Raw genomic sequence first — 19,655 nt, forward strand, 5'->3', positions numbered from 1 at the left:
GTACTCTCTTACTCTTTAATTTTTTGCCACAAGAAAAAGAACTATAAATATTTTTTGTACATATAATGTACTAGCTTCATTTTACCGATGAGGAAACTAAGGCAATAAAAGAGGATGAAGGATGTTGCACTAGGTGATACAGCAAGTCAGAGGCAGAGCTCAGCTCTCAACTTCTGTTTTTGTCCAATGCTCTTCCTAATACTCTTATAGGAACTTTTGATCCATATTAATTGAAAAGAGCAGTATTCAATGGGAAAAAAACTCTTGAGAAAAGAATAGAGATTGGAGTTTTGTTCTCCTTTATTTTTCTTTTTCATTTGGGAACAGAACTGCCCATTTAAGTGGAGAAAGGTAATGAAAGACTTTCTTGACCCACAATATTGTCCTCCCTTTCCTGTCATATGAGATTACCAGCCTTAGCTTCAGTCCTAAGAGGGATGACATATCAACTGAGATTAGATTATCTCAATTATATTTTATTACAAGAGGAAGACCCCGAAGGAAGAGGACACAACTTAAGGAAGAATATTGCATTTGGAATCAGATGGGTTGGGTTCAAGCCTCAGCTTTATGACTGATTGGTCTCAAGAAAATCAATTCACCTTTCTGTATCTCAGTTTCCTCATCATTAAAGTTAGAAGATTGGATTAAATAGTCTTTAAAGTCCCTTCCTGTGTTAAATCTCTGATCCTGTCATGAAGAGGAGAGAAAGTAGGTTGAAGATATTTAATGTTCCATTACTGTCCAGGTTTTATGAGACACTTCAGTGTCTGGGCATATGGGACTTCTTAGAAACCTGGGAGGGCACTTTGGGCCTCTGAGGAAGGAAAGATAAGCAGGTAGTGAGCATTGAATTAGGATGGAGTGATACCAAAGACAAACTTCACTTATTTCACAGTTTTGGCTAGAAGCCGTTCTGATCCCAATATAACATCTCCATAATATTTTCACTTCTACAGATAGCAGTTCTCTTAATAATACATAAGACCCCTTCCCACCAAAACTTAGCTATTGGGATACAGAATGCCTGTTCTGCCCTACTGAATTATCTTACTTGTTGTGTTATACATTCTGTGAATCTAACTCTTTTGCCCCATTTGGAAATTCTATGTGGCCATGCGTTCTCAGTGAAGACAAATCACCTTCTCTATCTTATATATGAGTATCATGTCAGGGTCAAGGTTTGTGATGTTTTCTACCAATCTATCTATATTTATTGATCCTGTACTAAATGAGCCACAATCTGCTAAAACCTACATTTAGAATTAGCATTGTAAGGTTTAGAAAAGAGATACATTTTGGGGAAAGATTAATACATTATTATGCTTCTTTTTAATTTAATATTTTATTTTTTCCCAATTACATATACAAATAATTCTAACATTCTTTTTTTCAAATCATTTCCCTCCCTCCCTCCCCTCCCTCATCACTGAGAAAGCAAGCAATTGACATAGGTTATATACATGTGTAGGAATGTAAAACACATTAAGGATATGTTTTATAAGTCCTAATTGTGAAGCAGTAGGAAGAGCCTAAGGAGATTAAGCCAGAGGTCATGAATTTGTGTACCAATTCTATCACTAGCAAAATATTTAATCTTTCTAGAACTTCTTTGTTAGTTTCCTTTTCTGTAAAATGGGAATCAAATGAAATGATCTTCAGGGAAGGATTCTATAAATCATAAAGCACCATAGCAACACCAAGGTATGTCAATACTAAGGAGGAAGAGAGGTGATTTTATGCATCCCTAACTTCTCAGATATCTTTTAAAAGCATATCCGTGTCATCAATTCAATTGTAAGTGTTATTTGGAAAATTACAAAGGAAACCTTTTAATACTGGTATTGGAGGATGAGACCAATACTATTTTATTTGGCACTTCAAAGACTCATGGCTAGGTGGCTCAGTGGACAGAATGCCAACCCTGGAGTCAGGAAAATCTGAGTTCAAATTTGACCTCAAACACATTCTAGCTATTTGACTCTGGTCAAGTCACTTAAGCCATGTTTGACTTAGTTGTCTCATGTGTAAAGTGAAATACCCATCTTGAATAGTTATTGAGGATCAAGTGAGATAATAATCGGAAAGTGCTTAGTACAGAAATACTATATATTACCCAATATAATATTTTACTATCCTAAATTGAAAGGGACCTCACAGGATACCTCATTCAAACCTTCATTTTACAGATGAGGAAAAATGATGTCCAAAGGGGTTTAAAGTGACATAATTCTTATTATAATGGACTTTGGTATAGCTCTTTATTTTTTTTTTGAGAATATAGTTTGCCCCTATCGAAGCAAGGCATATCATAAGACTAGTGAGCATGTTGGATTTTGTGCCAGAAGAAACTTAGGTTCATATTCCATCTTTAACACTCATAAGCTATGTGCCCATGAACAAGTCAAACTCTCCAAGCTTCAATTTTCACATCTGTAAAATAGGTGCAATATATAATATATAATGTAATAATAGTATAATATTAGAACAATAATCTCTATGTTACAGAATTGTTGTATGACTCAAATGAATTAATGGATGAAAAGTGCTTTGTCAACTAAAGATAAGTCCATTCAATAATGAGTAGTGTTATAATAAGATTTTGCTATATTGTAACTATTTGCATATTAAGATCTCCTTTGGTTAAAATAATAGGAAATTGGAGCAATATAGTTCCATTTTTTGAAAATAGTAGATATAATATGCTATTTCTAATGTTAATTTATTTTAAATATTTAATTGACTTCCCCCTTTTTAAAACATCACTTTTACTTCCAAATATCTCCTTTCCCTGAAACAACTGAATTCTTTCTTATGACCAAAAAGTAGTTAATCCAAAGATATCCTTGTGTTGATTAGTTCTGAATGCATGCTTTATTCTGCACTTAATTTCCCATCAACCCTTTACAGATAGGCAGGAGACATAATTCATCATCAAATCCTGGAAGTTATAATTCAGGTACCACATCTATCAGAATTCTGAAGTCTTTCCATTATTATTTTTCTTTATATTACTGTGGACAGCATGTAAATTGTTTTGGCTCTGCATTGGTTCATGAAAGTCTCCACAAGTTTTTCTAATTTCTTCTTATTTATCATTTCTATGATATAACACAATTGCATTTATCTACCATTATTTGTTCAGTCATTACCCAGTTGGCAAGCTAACTTTCATTCTCTTTACTCTTAAACCTCCCCCATCTCCCCAGTGTTTGGTTTCTTTTACTTGTATGATGTTTAGGTAAATTTTTAATTCTATCCCAGGTTGAGTCAATGTGTTTAAATAATCTCCTTAGTTCTAATAAATTTCAAATGTCTTCTTGCAGCTTCCTGGTTTAGATTTATAAAATTAGTTAGTCTAATCTTTTTTGAAGGCAGCTATAACTGAGCACAGCAGTTTCTATTTCTCTGGATTTTTGCTACTTAAATAGATTTTAAAATTTTTGATTTTTCTTTATGGAGAATTCTGGCATTAGACAAATTTGGAATGTCAAAGCAAACTTCACACAAACTGAAGCCAAAGAGACAGCACTTTTAGGATTTCAATAGAACTGGGGAGTCTGGGATATGTGAGTGGAGAAAGTGAAGGTTAGCTTCATCTGGGCCCTCGTATAGTTTGTGGAAAAGATGGTCAATTGTGGTGAATGTTTGGGCAAATCCAATTAGGGCTTGTTTCTACATGGTACATGTGAAAGTGGAGGTTGGGCAGGTCTGTTCTTAATTTCATCAGAGTAGGCAGTTCCTTGAGGCTTTTGGCTCCAGTTATCCCATTTGACTGTCTCTGTTGATCAAGTTAGACATGTGCATTTCCACATCTTCACTATGTGTGCTATGTAGTCACAGCTTTAGTAAGTCACATTAGTGAAGAAGCTTGATTATTTTCAGAGACATTATAGTATGTTGTGGGAGTTCTAATGGGACTGAGCCTTTTGAATTACTTTTTCCCTTCTTTCCCCTTTTCCTTCCTCTTCCTTTCCTTTTACTTGATAGTGGGACCAAAGAACCCTTAAGTGCCTTTTATTTCCAAAAACCATAGGGGTGGGAGGTAGATTGGGGGAAGTAGGGGAGTTTTAGTCAACTCTCAAAGGCACTCATATAATGGAGATTCCATTAAGAATATTTTTCACAATCAGGATGAACCTCCTTGTGAGGCACAATTTAATTGAAATGGAGATATCTGAAGAATCATTTCCTCTATCAATGCTGAATTACACCTTCTCTGAAACTTAATGTCTTAGGGCATAGTTCTCAAAATGTTGTCTGGGGAGCTTTGGGGGTTCTTAAGACCTTTCCAAGAGTCTGCAAATAAAAAAAAATTAAATAATATTAAGATACTTTAATTTCTAATACAGTAAATATTGATAGATAAAATATTTACACAAATAAAAGCTTTTTGGGAGGGTCTTCAATAATTTTTTAAAGTGTAAAATTTGGATCCTGGGACCAAAGATTGTGAATTTCTGCCTTAGAACCCTGAGACATGCACAGCATCAGGCCAGCCAATCCGTCAGAATTGACTAGCTCCTTATTCTCTATACCACATGGACTCTATAAAATGAATAAAAAAAAAAAAAAAATCAGACTTATAGTCCTTGACCAGAGTTATACAGCTAGTAAGTGTCAAGAGACAGGAGTCAAAACCAGTACCCACTTGACTTGGGTTAGTCATTCAGTCCACAAACATTTATAAAGCTCCTATTATGTGCTATCATTATTCTCGGTGTCTGGGACACAAAGATAGACAAAACCCACAATCCATATCCTCAAAGAACTCAAGTCTTAATTCATTCTATATTCTAATACATCCTTTATTCAGTCAATCACCTCCTCTATTCAGGAAACTCTGGTGGCTCCCTATTATCTCCAGGATCAAATACAAAATCCTCTTCTTGGTGTTCAAAAACCTTTAGAACCTAAAATCTTATTACTACTTTCTCATCAGATTTCTTATACCTCATGCTCTACACTACCAATGACACTGGCCTCCTTACTGTTTTATGAACAAGACAATCTCTTTCTTTGTTCTTGAAATTTTCTCTACCTATTTCCCTGCCTCTCTCTCCTCATCTCTGCCATGGTTTCCATGGCTTTCTTTAGGTTCCAATTAAAATCACATCTTCTACAGGAAGCTTTATTGTCTCCTCCATTAGACTGTGAGCTCCTATAGGGGCAGAGACTATCTTTTGCCTCTTTGTATTTTCTTCACCTAGGACAGTGCCTAGTACAAAAGTAGTTGCTTAATAAATGTTTGTTAAGAGTTCAGACAATTTTGTACACACATGATATAAGCAGTGTAAATGAGATGGACTATCAGAGAGAAGATAAAATAAGTGGAAAGGTATAAATGAGAAAGATCCATCTTGCAAAAGGTACAATTTGAATTGAATTTTGAAGAAGGCCAGGAAACCAGGAGGTAGAATTGAGAAAGAAGAAGATTTAAAAGTCAGTATGAAGCATGCAGTATGGAACAAGAAGACCATTGTTGTGGATTGTAGAGAATGTGGAAGGGAGCAAAGCAGAAGAAAACTACAAAGGTAGAAAGGGGCTACATTATGAATGAAAGACTTTAAAAGCCAAAGAGGATTTTATATTTGCTCCTGGAATTAAAAAGGAAGCACTGGATTTTATTGAGCTGGGGATGTCATGCTGAGGATAAATAAACACATCTCTTAGACCTCAAGGTATTTAAATCTATTAAGGTCAGTAAGACAGGAATGCAAATAAGTATAATATAGCTTAGGATGTGGGTGGAGTATAGGAGTGATAAGAAAATGTGCTGTGAGAAATACAGGGAGGGAAAAATGCCTTATAGTTAGAGGACTGGGAAAGTCTTTATGAAGTAGATGGCACTTTACCTGGCTCAGTCTCATAAAACATCAATTTGCTGCTCCTGACTCTCAACATTCATGGGTAGTTCACTGGGAAATAAAAGTTCTTTAGTGGTTATAATGTAGTTGACTCCAACAGTTTTTCCCAGTTATCTCTTTGCTTCCTAAATTTCCCATTAGCCTGTCCTTCATACTCACATTATAGTCGTTTCTTTCATCAGCTCCTTCCCTCTGCCTGATATCTATTATATGTGAGATCTTTGAGACTCTTCCTGAATCAAGCTTTATTGTGTCATCTCTCCAAACTTTGGGAACTACTTTACTCTCAGGCTTCCCTAATCATCCATAATTGTTTCCTTGGTTTAGCTAAAAAAATTTGTGCCCAACTATCAACTTTTTTTCATCTAAGTGGTATCTTTAGAAAAAGAAAAAAAATCCTTTTTAAAAAAATGAGTCACTCACTATGTTTTCCTTCTTTATTTGCCACCCTCCCCCCCCCATTTCCCCTCTTTTTCTGGGTTTGGCATGAACAGAAACTGCCTTGGGACTAGTGAAGCCCAGAACAACCTCAGTGGAGGAGGAGAAAACCGAGTACAGGTTTTAAAGACTGTTCCAGTTAATCTTTCTTTGAATCAAGATCACCTGGAGACTTTAAAAAGGGAACAATACAGTGCAAATGTGTCTGAGGGTTCAGCAGGCTGTGTGGCAGGAGTAGTTGTGGTGAAAGCTGAAGAGTTTACACCAGTCTTCATGGCCCCATCTGTGCACTACCCCAGAGGAGAAAGTGAGGAGCCCCGTGGTGTCATCTTTGAGCAAAATCAATATGAAGTACCTAACATGGCTCCCCATGCCAACTATCTCAAGGATGACCAGCGAAGCACACCAGACAGCACTTACAGTGAGACTTTCAAAGATGGAGCTCCAGAGGTGAGTCAATCACAAGTTAGTAAATGAATTTCTGATTAGTGGACATCCAGTTTAGGTTTTCAAAAGGCAAATGGTAGGTACACAATTAACTGAGTATTTTGCATTTTTCAGTATTGGAATAAACTTGATGTGTATGTGTATGTGTGTGTGTGTGTGTGTGTGTGTGTGTGTGTGTATTTGAGAGAGATTGTTTTTTTTTTTTTATTTCTGGAATCTTAGTCCATTCATTTTTTAAAAATTAATTTGGATTTTTAGCTTTTAAATTTAGATATATTATTTATGGAAATGAGAAATACTCATTTTTAAGGTTAGGACTATTATATGAAATCTGTGTTATCTTTTATAGTTTGCTATTAAGCATTCCAAATGTTGCTTGAATTAAGGTTGCTATCTACCTGGTTTTTGACTTGTATTTGATTGTGCTTATCAAGTAAATCAAATAGATATCTTTAAAGTTCAGAAAAAAAATTATTGCTTTTAAGACCACCAAGGTTATGATTAATATTAGGACAATTTGAAGAACAACATGATTGGGGTGTGCCTTGGAGCCCTGCCAGTTCAAGGTCCCATGAGGTCTGTTGCTAACCTTGAATCTCTATTCTCTCTTCTCCTCAACCCTTCTTCTAGAGACCTATGTTTCTTCTTGTGGCCTATCTCCTATTATCATAGGGCTCTTAATACTCTAATATTCATCACCTTTCCTCCCATTCCCTATGCAAGACACATGTCGCCTTATTTTTCTTGCATTCTCCTCCTGAAGGATTGGAGGCTGGGGGCTGAGAATTGAAGAACAGGTTACCTTTGTACCCCTGACACCCTAACACCAAATGAATTTGCCAGAATTTCCCATTCCAATTCTAAAGATTAATTTACTGTGAGAGTATTTCTGTGATTTTCCAACCTTAGCTTAAGACTAACAGCATAAGTCTTAAACTCTAGCAGATATTTACCTAAACTTTTAGGCAGAGGGGAGATACAATGTAGCAGGGTGGTCATTTCTACTCACAGAAGCAACTAGAGAGATTTTTTACCTTTTTCAACTAGAGAGACTTTTACCCTTTTCTCTATTTTGTATTCAAAAGTTTTATAAACTTTTTATAAAACTCCCATATTGTTTTACTATTTGAATAAGAAGACAAGATTGAGTTAATATGCATAAAATTGAACCTTTGAATGTTCTTATTTGTAGTAACTCAGGTGTATAAGGTGGTACTTGTTAATTTTTTATTAATTCCAGAAGATGCATGCAATATAGGGGTAACAAGATGTGGGAGGCAGATCTGCTTGTGCAAAAGTTACTTCTGAATGAGTACATGCAGAGACTTCATAGGTCATGCCCCACATACCCCAAGGTTCTCTTCTGGCTGTTCCTGTCCATTGATTTGCCCAAAGAAATTCTTTTTGCATGAGGATGGTCATGAATGGCCACTGTATGCATATATAGTAAAGCTAGAATTCAGTGACTTCATTCTCTATCCTGGGAATTATTACCTCTCCTTCTTGTGGAGATTCTTAACCTAATTTTAACATAATGTACTTAAAATTATTTTTCTGCCTGATGTTTTCAATAGTACTTATTGAAAAAAAATTTTTAATGAAGAGACTGTGCTGGTTTCAGTCATTATGGACATTCAGTATATTAGAATGTAATTTTCCTATTTTTATCATTGTATCCTTGACACAAAATACAGTATTTGGCACATTGTAAGTGTTTAATAAATGCCTACTTGGTTGATTGACTCAACTAATGTTGATAAACACTTAATAAATGTTGATTGTCAATAAATAAAAGAAATCATAGTTTGAGAGCTGGATTTACTTCTGTGATCATCTGTATCAGCCACTTTACAGATGAGGAAACTGAAGTCCATAGAGATTGAATAATTTGCCAGAGATCACAGAAGTAGTAAGAACTGGAATTTGAATCCAACTCCTCTGATTTCACATCTAATACATATTCTACTGTAGCAGATGTTTCTATGAGAAAAGTGATAAACAGAAACAGACCCTTACTTCTATTAGATATTCAATATTTTTAGACCCTAGATGAATCTTTTCATTTGGTTCTTGCATATTAATAATAGCTGGCTTTTATATAATTTGAAGTTACGATGATTTAACATACATTATTTAATTTGAGGGTCAGAATAGCCCTGTGAGGTAGGGGAAGGGAATAAGCATCTACTATGTGTTGGGCACTGTGCTGAGCACTTTTTTTTTAAACAAACATTCTTTCATCTGATTTTCATTTCACCCATGAAAGGTACATGTTGTTCTTATCCTCATTTTACATTTGAGAAAACTGAGGCGGATGGCAGTGGAATTATTTGCCCAGATGTAATAATACATTAGTGTGATATTACATGTGCCTGACATCAGATTAGAACACAGATTTTTCTGTCTCCATGCCCAACCATTTGTCTACTGGGCCACCACACTATCTCTGGGTAGTACAACTATGAATATCTTCCCTTTATAAGTGAGGAAACAGGCTTGAAAAAGATTAAACTCAAGGTGACATAATCTACTGGTTAGTGAAGGCAGCAGTGGAACACTGTCTCAGAGTTCAGTTTTTTTTCTAACCACTTTCCCACACTGCCTTTCAAAAGGACTTGAGCACGTGGTCCAATGGCAATGGAATGGTTATGATATCTAGATGGTGTGTTATCAGCTGTATTTGTGTTGCAGATAAAAGTCCTCTGAAAAGAGGTAATTGTATTTTTTTTTTATTTCAAAGTGGAGAAAGGGGAGTAAAGAAATTCTTTGACCGGGTTTGGGTTCAGCACCAATGTTTTTGGTTTAACTGCAATGTGGGATTTAATCTTTGCAGCTAAAATCAGTATTTGCATTCGACTTTAGCTTGCCTGCTGCATTTTATTTTGATGGGAGTTTTTTTTTAAATGTATTCTAGTTATAATCTTTTGTTATAGTACTGCCAGCTGGTCATATGATTAGGTGACCTCTGTATAATGTTGTTAAGGAAATCCCTGTAGTATAAATCCTTGACTGAAACCTATTACATTTACTAGTGGATTATTGAATTGTTTGGAGACTACTGCTAAATGCAGCATGCCTCAGTCTATATATACAAGGGAGACTGGATCTCCCTGGCTCTCTGCTAAGCCTGGATAGGTAAATGGGAGGGTTATTTCTCTGTAGCGTCAAACTAATAACTTTTAACAAACCAGTAACAGTGGAACATAAATAATCACATAAGCTTCAAATATTTCAGATGGCAACATGATGCAGGCACAATTTATGAGAAAATTTGATCCTTTACTGACCTTCTCTCCAGTAAGAAAAAAGGCAACCATTATCAAACTACCTAATAAAGTACCTAAACACACTGTGCTAGACATGGACAATGGTTAGAGGGAGAAATATAGTGAAGTTTAAAAATCCAATTGCTGTTCTCAGCTTAGGGAAAAAGTTCATACATTCAAAAAAAAAAAAAAAAAGAACAAACAGTGTAATATATTTCATAGAATTCCTGACTTAGAAGATCTGCCTTCAGAACTTAGCTTTAAGCCATAATACCTGTGTGGGCAATTTTAACTTGGTTCTCCCCATGCTTGGAATATTCTTCCTCTTCACTTTAGTCTCCTGGCCTTCTTGGCTTCCTTTAAGTCTCAGCTAAATTCCCACCTTCTTCTTTTTTTTTTTTTAGCTTTTTATTTTCAAAACATATGCACCACAAACCCTATGCAAGGTCATCACAAAGAGAAAATTCGTATTTGCATACCTCTGAATCTTTCAGTGAGAAATGAATATCCCAGGAGGGCAGCAAAATCATTGTATTTTTACAATCTTGTGAGAAATAGCATGTGTGTATGCATATGTATATATGTGTAATATACACCTAGACATATTATATGTGTATATATGTATCTATGTATGTGTATATACACATACAGAATTGAATCAGGGGAGAATTTCTAAGGAGTTCAAGAGCTAGAAGTAGAGTGCATTCCAAGCATGGATTAGCCAATATAGCCACAATTGGTTTAAAATGTGTTGTGGGAAGAGATCATAAAAAAAGGGAAAAGGACCCATATGTGCAAAAATGTTTGTAGCAGTCCTTTTTGTACTGCCAAGGAACTGAAAATTGAATGGATGCCTATCAATTGGGGAATGGCTGAATATGGTACCTGAATGTTAGGGTATATTGTTGTTCTATAAGAAACAATCTGCAGGATGATTTCAGAGCGTTCTAGAGAGACTTACATGAATTGATGCCAAGTGAAGTGAGTAGAACCAAGAGAACACTGTACACAGCAACAAGAAGGTTATATGATGAATGGACATGGCTCTGTTCAATGTGGCTTTCCAGCAATAAATATGAAAAAAAAAAGAAATAAAATAGGGATGGGGTACTTATATGGCACAATGGATAAAGCACTGATCAGGGTATCATGATGATTCATCTTTCTAAATTCAAATCTAGCCTTAGATACTTGGTGACAGTGTGATTCTGGGCAAGTCACTTAACCTTATCTACCTCAGTTTCCTCATCTATAAAATTAGCTGGAGAAGGAAACGGCAAACCAATCTAAGAATTACCAAGGAAACTCCAAATGGAGTCACTAAGACTTGGACACAACTAAAAAACAAACAAGTGGCATAGGAGAGATTTAAAGATTTCCCACACTAGGAATATCCAGGGTGAGAGAACATAGTTTCAGCTGTGATAGGGGCAGGGAAATCAAAAAAGGCTTCAATATTCCAATTCATAAATTATCCTTTATTTTGTTGAGTAATTTGTTTTTCAGTTAAGCATTCTCATGTCCTCCTTCACTGAAAAGAAAAAGGAAAGAAAAATCTTTGTAACAAATAAACATAATCAAGCAAAACATTGGTCATGTCCAAAAATATATCTGTATTAATCTTTATAGAAAGAGAGGATAGTTTGAAATGAAGGTAGAGTGAATTCTAGGTCCAAGGTATATACAAATGTAAGAGAATGTATGATCCAAAATGGACTGACAAGTGGTACAATTTTACTAGAACATAGAGTATGTGGATTGGGGAATAATAGGAAATAAAATTATAAAATTATAAAAGTAGGTGAAGCCAAATTATGGAGGATCTTAAATGTAGAAAGAACCCTGTATTGCACCAAAACTTTCTTGTATCTCCTTGTAAATTGATTGGCAAGGAAGAATTTATGGGCCTGCATAAATGTTTTATTAGTATGTCTTTTCCTCAAGTTACACTTTATTTGTTATTATTAGTCAATTCAGTAAAGTCAGTGCTTTTTAATGGCAGCCTGTCATAAACGGACACTGGCTACCAGCCTATGTCTTCTATCAAGGGAGACCTCAAAAAAGGGCTTCTGCTCATGTTATTTTAAGTGAGAGATAAATAATTGCTCTACCCTTCCAATCTACCTCAAACAATAGTGTGAGTTAGCAAGTATATACTAATTGCTTGTTAGTTTCTAGGCACTAAGTTCTTGGGATTCAAAGACAAAAATTCAGACCCTGTCCTTAAGGAACTCTGTTGCAAAGAGAGCAACTATGTACACACAACATATATACAAAGTAAATGGAAGGTAGCTGAAAGGGAAAATGTTAGTTTTTAGAGAAAGCGCTGCAGAAGGTGAGATTTATCTGAGCTGAATTTTGAAAAGAAGCAGGAAAGCTAGAAAGAAGGTCTGAGTTTGAATCCTGCCTTAAATGCTTTTGTGACAGTGTAACTCTGGGCAAGTCATTTAACCCCTGCCTACCTCAATTTCTTCATCTATAAAATGGAACAGATAAGAAAACTGAGGCAGGCAGGAGTAAAATGACATGTCTGGGGTCATATAGCCTGGTTGATGGCAGGATCAAATAAGACAATATGTTAAGTGCTTTGTAAACCTTAAAGCTATGTAAATGCATTATGCAAACAACAATTTTGAAAAAAGCTTAAAAGTCAAGAGGAAAGCCCAGATATTTAGGGCACCCTCTCTTTTTTCTTTTTTAAATTCAGATTGCAATGTATTTTTCTCTCAGAACCTGAGTCAAAGCTTTTGTTAATGTTTTGAATTCTGGAAAAAATCTAATATATTTCTTCTCAATAAATTCAATAACAATAAATAATAGACTGGTAACTAGGCTTCATTAGTATATTATTTTGTGATTTAGGAAGATCTCAAGTTTTTTTTTTTTTTTTTTTTAATTTGGGTTTTTTTTTTTTCATATGGTTTTGGGCTATTCATGTACTCCTATTAACCTATTATTAGACTATTGCAAGAATTAAAGTTTTTTGGAAAGAAGCTTTTATTAAATTCCAGACATTACTATTATTTGTAATAGTATTTCTTTAAAAAAAATAAGAATGAATTTTTGCAGATTTCACTAAATTAGAATTTTCAGTAATTGAAATTGATGTTGCTTACCTGTTTGTTCTAACAAACAGTACAAATGACCAATGTAAACAAACTTATAGAACAGTGTTAAAATATTTAAAGCAACAATGTGGTATAATGGATAAGAAGCTAAAATTAGAGTCCTAAAATTCCAAATCCAAATTCTGCCTCCGATGACACAATCTCTCTGAGATTCAATTTTTTTTTTTTTTTTTTTTTTTGGTAAAATGGGGGTAAAAATAACCGGAATACCTACTTCACAGGAAGATTATGAGAGTCAATTGAGATCAGAGTTGTAATGTATTTTGCAAACATTAACATTTCATATAATTATCAGCTAACATTATTATAGTAAAAACACCTGCTTACATGAAAATTATATCCTATGAATAAGCATTATGTGTTCAAATATTTCTCATAAGACATTTTAATAAAGTGACTGTTTTGAATGAATTTTTAAAAAAATGTATCAACCTAGTTGGAGATATTGTATGGATGTAACAATAATAAACTTGTGTTTCCTGAACCAATATCCTTTGGGTCAGCATTTCACAAATTCAAATTTGACTTTCCTCTAATTATCTTCTAGCATAATAGTGGGCACATAGTATGTGCAGAAGACATTTTATTTATTAATTGATAAGTGAGGTTTCCCTAAAATAACTTATCTTTAGTGGCCAAAACCCTTTCCATTTTGTCAAGAAAATCCATATTTTTTTATTGCAGTTAGTAGCATTTATTGAACACTTTTATGTGCCAGGTCTTTTGGATAATCAAAAATTCATAATTTTTAAAAAGATTTTCTATTTAGTGTATTTATTAAGCTATCTACACTTGCTATGATTGTTTCTGTATCCAAACTCAGGTAAATTGTAACTGACAGATGGAATGAATATGCTTTCCTCAAGTTCATATCATTCCCCCTACTCCATAATAATACAGTACAATGAAGTGACTAATGCAAAGAAGGAAAGCCTGTCTTTGTTGGATATTAGATGCATTTCTCCTTTGTTCATTTTTCAAAGAAGCTAAGGAGTAATAACATGTAGAAAGACCTAAAAACAGGAGGGACAAAGAAGGTGGCATCAATCTTCAGGATTCTATAAAACAAATTCTAATTTAGGGTTTATGAGCGTGAATTGTTTTTCAAGTCACTAAGTCCAGAAGAATTGATCATAAAAAGTGAATAAGAGATCCAGAAGATGATTTCTCAGGTTTTGAAGGGTATAGGTTAAATTCATTATATATTTTATTTTAAAAGCAATGATATTCACAGTTCCATTTCCACATTATTTTTTTTTTGTTGTTCTACTATGTATATGGAAGTGTCTATTTTATTTAGGGTTTAAATTCAGGATAAAAATAAATTTCAATTTTTAAAAATGAAAATAGGATCTGAAAATTAGATTTTGGATTTCTAAATCACAACATACAATATAGTAATAACAAACTTTTGCTTAAGGATGGCATGTATCCAAAAATGGATTGGCTAGTAAAAATATACTTGCCTGGAGTCTTGAAATCTGATAGAAAGTATTTTAAATTTATAGAAAAAAAAGGGGAAAAGGCAGGAGGAAAAGTGACCATGTATAATAACAATATTACTATTATTGCTGCTGCTGCTGCTACTACTACTACTACTACCACCACTACCACTACCATCTAAATCATAAATGACTTTAATGTTTATGAAATGTATATAAGCATGTAGCAGCTAGTTGGCATAGTGAATTAAGTGCTATTTCTGGAATCAGGAAAACCCGAGTTCAAATTCCACCTCAGAAACTTACTGTGTGACCACATGGTCATGAAAAGTTGAACATGACCGAAACTATTTAACAGCAACAACTACTACACACAGATACACAGATCATCACAACTTTGCATGGTGTATGCTATTATTGTCTTTATTTTAAATGTAAGGAACTAAGGCCAAGAGAGTTCATATAATTTGTCTAAGGTTACACAGCTATTAAATGTCTGATAAGATTCAAACTCATATATTCCCAAGATACCAAGATACCAAAGATTGAAGCTACTCTAAGGGGGACAATCTGTAAACTTGTTTTTAAAACATACTTTGAAATTATTTTATTTCAACATAATTTATTTTCTTTTAATCCAATTTATTTTGTACACTTAAAATATTTTTCTGTGGAGTTTGTAGACTTTATCAGATTGTTAAACTGGCCTATAATAGAAAAGATTAAGGAATTCTGCCATAAAGAATGGTTACAATGTTATAACATAAACTAGGAGACAAAGTCCGAGAAAAGAAGAGAAAATGAAGCTCAGGGTTTCATCTGTCTATCTACATAGAAAGATGGAGTCATCCTAGACAATCATTCCATTCCTATTTAAAGTAAGAGACAGGATGCTAGACCCTGATTCTATAACCAGGTGAGAAACTTCATTATTGTTGCTTTTGTTGTCAGAGTCCTTTTAATCCTGATTTCTAATCTACTCTTCCTAATCTCATTTTGGGTTTTCTTGATAACCTTTTATCAATTTAGATGTCCTCAATATTGGTGATCTACAGGAAATGTGATTGAATTGGTTGAGAAGACTTTGTCACGTCCTGTAGAATGTGTGTGTGTGTGTGTGTGTGTGTGTGTGTGTGTGTATGTGTGCATGAAAGGAGTCCTTTCAGAACTGAAGATTTAAAAATCTAGTAGTATGGGGTGGATAACTCCCTTAAAGGAAGAGTTGGCTGGGGAGGAGACTGTTCAAATCTAAGAATAGTATTCTGAGCATTAGAGCATTAAGGCTAAGATTGAAATGAGATTGGTGAACCATGTTTCCCATACCTGGAAAGTTGTTTTCCCTCTTTTAGAATCAGTGAGTGGCTGTTTTTGTCTGCTTACATTTTTGCTTTCCTTCTCAGGTTATTTTTACCTTATGTCTAAGTTCGATTTTTCTTGTGCAGCAAATAGCTGTATGGATATATAAACATATATTGTATTTAACATGTATCTTAACATATTTAACATATATGGGTCTACCTGCTATCTCGGGGAGGAGATGGGGGGAAGAAGGGGAAAAATTGGAACAAAAGGTTTTGCAAGGGTCAATGCTGAAAAATTACCCATGCATATAGCTTGTAAATAAAAAGTTACAGTTAAAAAAAAAAAAAAGAATCAGTGAGTGGGTAGTAGATAGTGCATCAATCCTGGGATCAAGAAGACTCTACTTTGAATTGTGCCTAAGACATTTTCTAGCTCTGTGATCCTGAAGAAGTCATTTAACTTCTGTATGCTTCAGTTTCTTCATTTATAAAAGAAAAATTATAATACTACCAGGATTTTGGGGAGGATAAAAATGAGAGGATAATGTAAAACTCATTGCAAACTTTAAAATGACATATAAATACTCTTTTTATTGTTGTTTGTAAGGTACTATGCTAGCCAGTGGGAATAAGAGGGGAAAAGTGACAAATAGTTCTTGCCCTCAAGAAACTTGCATTTGTCCAAACACTTATCACCAGCATCAAGTTGGTCAGATCATACCCTTGCTTCCTTTGTTTTGTTGGGGTTACTAAAATGGTATATCAGAAAAATAGCATGGATATAGTTTAATTAGATTTTAGCAACCCCAAATCTCTCATGTCATACTTTTTTTAAAATAGTATTTTATTTTTCCAAATACATGCAAAGGTAACTTTCAACCTTCGCCTTTGCAAAACCTTGTGTTCCAAATTTATCTTCTTCCTTCCCTCCCCAAGACAGCAAGCAATTGGTTATACGTTAAACATGTACAGTTCTTCTAAACATATTTCCATTATGCTGCAAAAGAAAAATATGACCAAAAGGGAAAAAACATAAAAAAGAAAAAAAAACCCAACAAGGAAACAAACAACAAAAGGTGAAATATGCTTTGATCCACATTCATTCTCCAAAGTTCTCTGTCCTCTCATGTTATTCCTGTGGAAAATCATGTGAGTTAGATGATAATATAATTAAGTATTTTTGCTTAGTCCCAAACTAGGAGCAATTGGATGTTTCATATAGGTTGATTTAGGTTCTATGTAAGAGAAAATATGGTACTAAATCTATTTCAGAGTGGAATGGGCAATCCACAGAAGTGATCCACTTCCCCTCACTAGAGATTTTCTAGCAAAGACTGGATAAGTACTCTTATGTTATATAAGGGATTTTTGTTTACTTTTAGTTGACTTAGCCATTGATATCCCTTCCAGTGACATACTGGTAAAATATTTAACAAGCATGCAACAAGGATGCATGACACATTTTAAAAGTTTAATCTGCATTATTATCATTTTCCATGTTATTTTTTTCAGTCTAAGACAATTGGCAAAATCATAAATCAAGCCCTGATTTTAGCATTTATCAATACTGAGGTTCACATGGAAAATGTAATAATTAGCTCTCTTAAGTAAATTCAGCTTACTCTAGCACAGCTTTGCTTCCAACTTGGCACCATGGATGGATTTTGTGTCAAGAAGTTTGGAGTTAAAATTTTATGCCTTAGGGGCAGCTAGGTAGCACAAGGGATAGAGCACCAGCCCTGAAGTCAAGAGGACCTGAATTCAAATGTGGCCTCAGACATTTAACACTTCCTAGTTGTGTGACTCTGGGCAAGAAACTTAACCCCAGTTGCCTTAGAGAAAAAAAAAATTATGCCTTAGACTCTTGCTAGGTATATGATCTAGGACAATAGCTTTAATTACTTGTTCTCAGCTTCCTCATCTGTAAAAATAGTATCTAACTCATTGAGTTGTTCTGAGAATCAAAAGAGTTAGTGTATGTAAACTAATTTATACATGCTACCTATTGTCATCTGAGGTTATGAATTTATTCAGTTCAATCTAAAAAAGCATTTCTTAATATTTGTTATGCACTACTATGTACCACTATGTTAGTCACTGGGAGTACAAAGAAAGACAAAAAACTGCCTCTGCTTTCAAGTAAATCTCAAAAAGTATAATGGGGAGACGATATACAAAGTATATATACATTAGACATATATACAGTGTGTATATATGTGTCTCTGTGTGTGTGTGTATGTGCGTACCTACAAGCAAGATATATGCAGGGTAAGTTGGAGATAACAGAGAAAGGGCATTAGAATTATTCTAAAGTGCAAGTGTGAAGGTTAAGCTTTTTGTAAATTATTAGAAAGATCAGTTATATAATTAATAAAAGCACTCAGTTTGGAGATTGGTGTCCAACTACCAGTGTGGCCATAAGCAGATTATTTCAATTCTCTAAATTTCTGTTACCTTTTTTGTAAAATAAAGGTGTTAATACTTGTAGAATCATTACAAGGAAAGTATTCTGTAATTCTTAAAATACTCTATAAATGTGAGCTCTCATTTTTCTGGGGGGGGAGTGAAATGTGATTTCAGAGAACATAGTGTCATTGATCTACAGGTAAAAAAGTTATCAAAGCTTATTTAGATTAACTCTTATTCCCTCTTTTAATAGATGAGGAAATTGAGATTGAGGAGGAAAACTAACTTGCCCCCAATGTTACATAGGTATTAAGCATCAGTGGAATGATTTTAATTTAGGTCTTTGGAAATTTCATAACTCTGTCATATTCTTATTGATTCAAGATTTATGTCCTTGCTAATTGCAGAGAAGGGCTCTGTTAAGGACTAGCCATGCAGAAATGAATGTCATTCTTGGCTCTTCTCAACAATGTGATGATTCAAGGCAATTTCAAAATGCTATCTGCATCCAGAGGGAGAACTGTGGGGACTGAATATGAACTGGAGTATAGTATTTTCACCTTTTTGTTTGTTTCTAATGTTTTTTTTCCTTTTTGTCTGATTTTTCTTGCATGTCATGATAAAAATGAAAAATATGTTTAAAAGAATTATACATATTTAACCTATATCATATTACTTGCTGTCTTGGGGAGGGAAGGTTAGGGAGAGAGGGAGAAAAATTTGGAACACAAAGTCTTTCAAAAATGAATATTGAAAACTATCTTTATATGTATTTGGAAAAGTAAGATACTATTGAAAAATTTTTTTAAAATGGTATCTCTGATCTAAAATAGCTTATAATCTGGCTTTGGAGATATGACTATATATAATAATTTGTATTACAATATGAATTAGAATATGATAAAAGGCACAGAAGAGGTAGCAATAGAAAGCTTTGAATTCAAATTCCATCTTATGTGCTATGGGGTGTCAAATTCCGTTTTATGAATGAGGTGTCCCAAAAAACTATTAAAGCTTAAAATTGTAGTAAGACCTTGGGGACATTCTGTTCACTTGTATACATGGCATATCCTTTCCACCCCAAGTAGAATACAAAAGTTCTGTTTAGTGCAGGGACTTTGTCATTTAAAAACATATTTGGTATCCTAACATGGAATCATGCACATAATAGACATTTATACATTTTTGTGGAATTGATGACTTATGTGAAAGAAAATTTTCAGGCATGTGAGTCTACTTTGGTATCTATGAGTGGGGTTGGATAGGATGGGATATGATAGAATATTTGTCATAAATAAAAAAATTCTTGAAAGAAGTATTCAGGTCCAGACATGAAAAAATGATCAATTTTTTTTATGTC

The 19,655-nt window shown here is 34.2% G+C and overlaps 1 protein-coding gene across 3 annotated transcripts in view; it reads left to right on the forward strand.

Moving 5' to 3' along the window:
* Positions 1-19,655, forward strand: part of GRHL2 (grainyhead like transcription factor 2) — a 208,946-nt gene that overhangs the window by 62,811 nt on the left and 126,480 nt on the right. For all 3 annotated transcript variants that reach the window (XM_003760308.4, XM_023496425.2, XM_023496424.2), the window contains exon 4: positions 6,362-6,755. In XM_003760308.4, the coding sequence (XP_003760356.3) occupies positions 6,362-6,755 (394 nt within the window). The remainder of the gene's footprint in view (positions 1-6,361; positions 6,756-19,655) is intronic.

The sequence above is a fragment of the Sarcophilus harrisii genome, chromosome 1 (genome assembly GCF_902635505.1).
Source record: "Sarcophilus harrisii chromosome 1, mSarHar1.11, whole genome shotgun sequence".
Taxonomy (NCBI): Eukaryota; Metazoa; Chordata; class Mammalia; order Dasyuromorphia; family Dasyuridae; genus Sarcophilus; species Sarcophilus harrisii.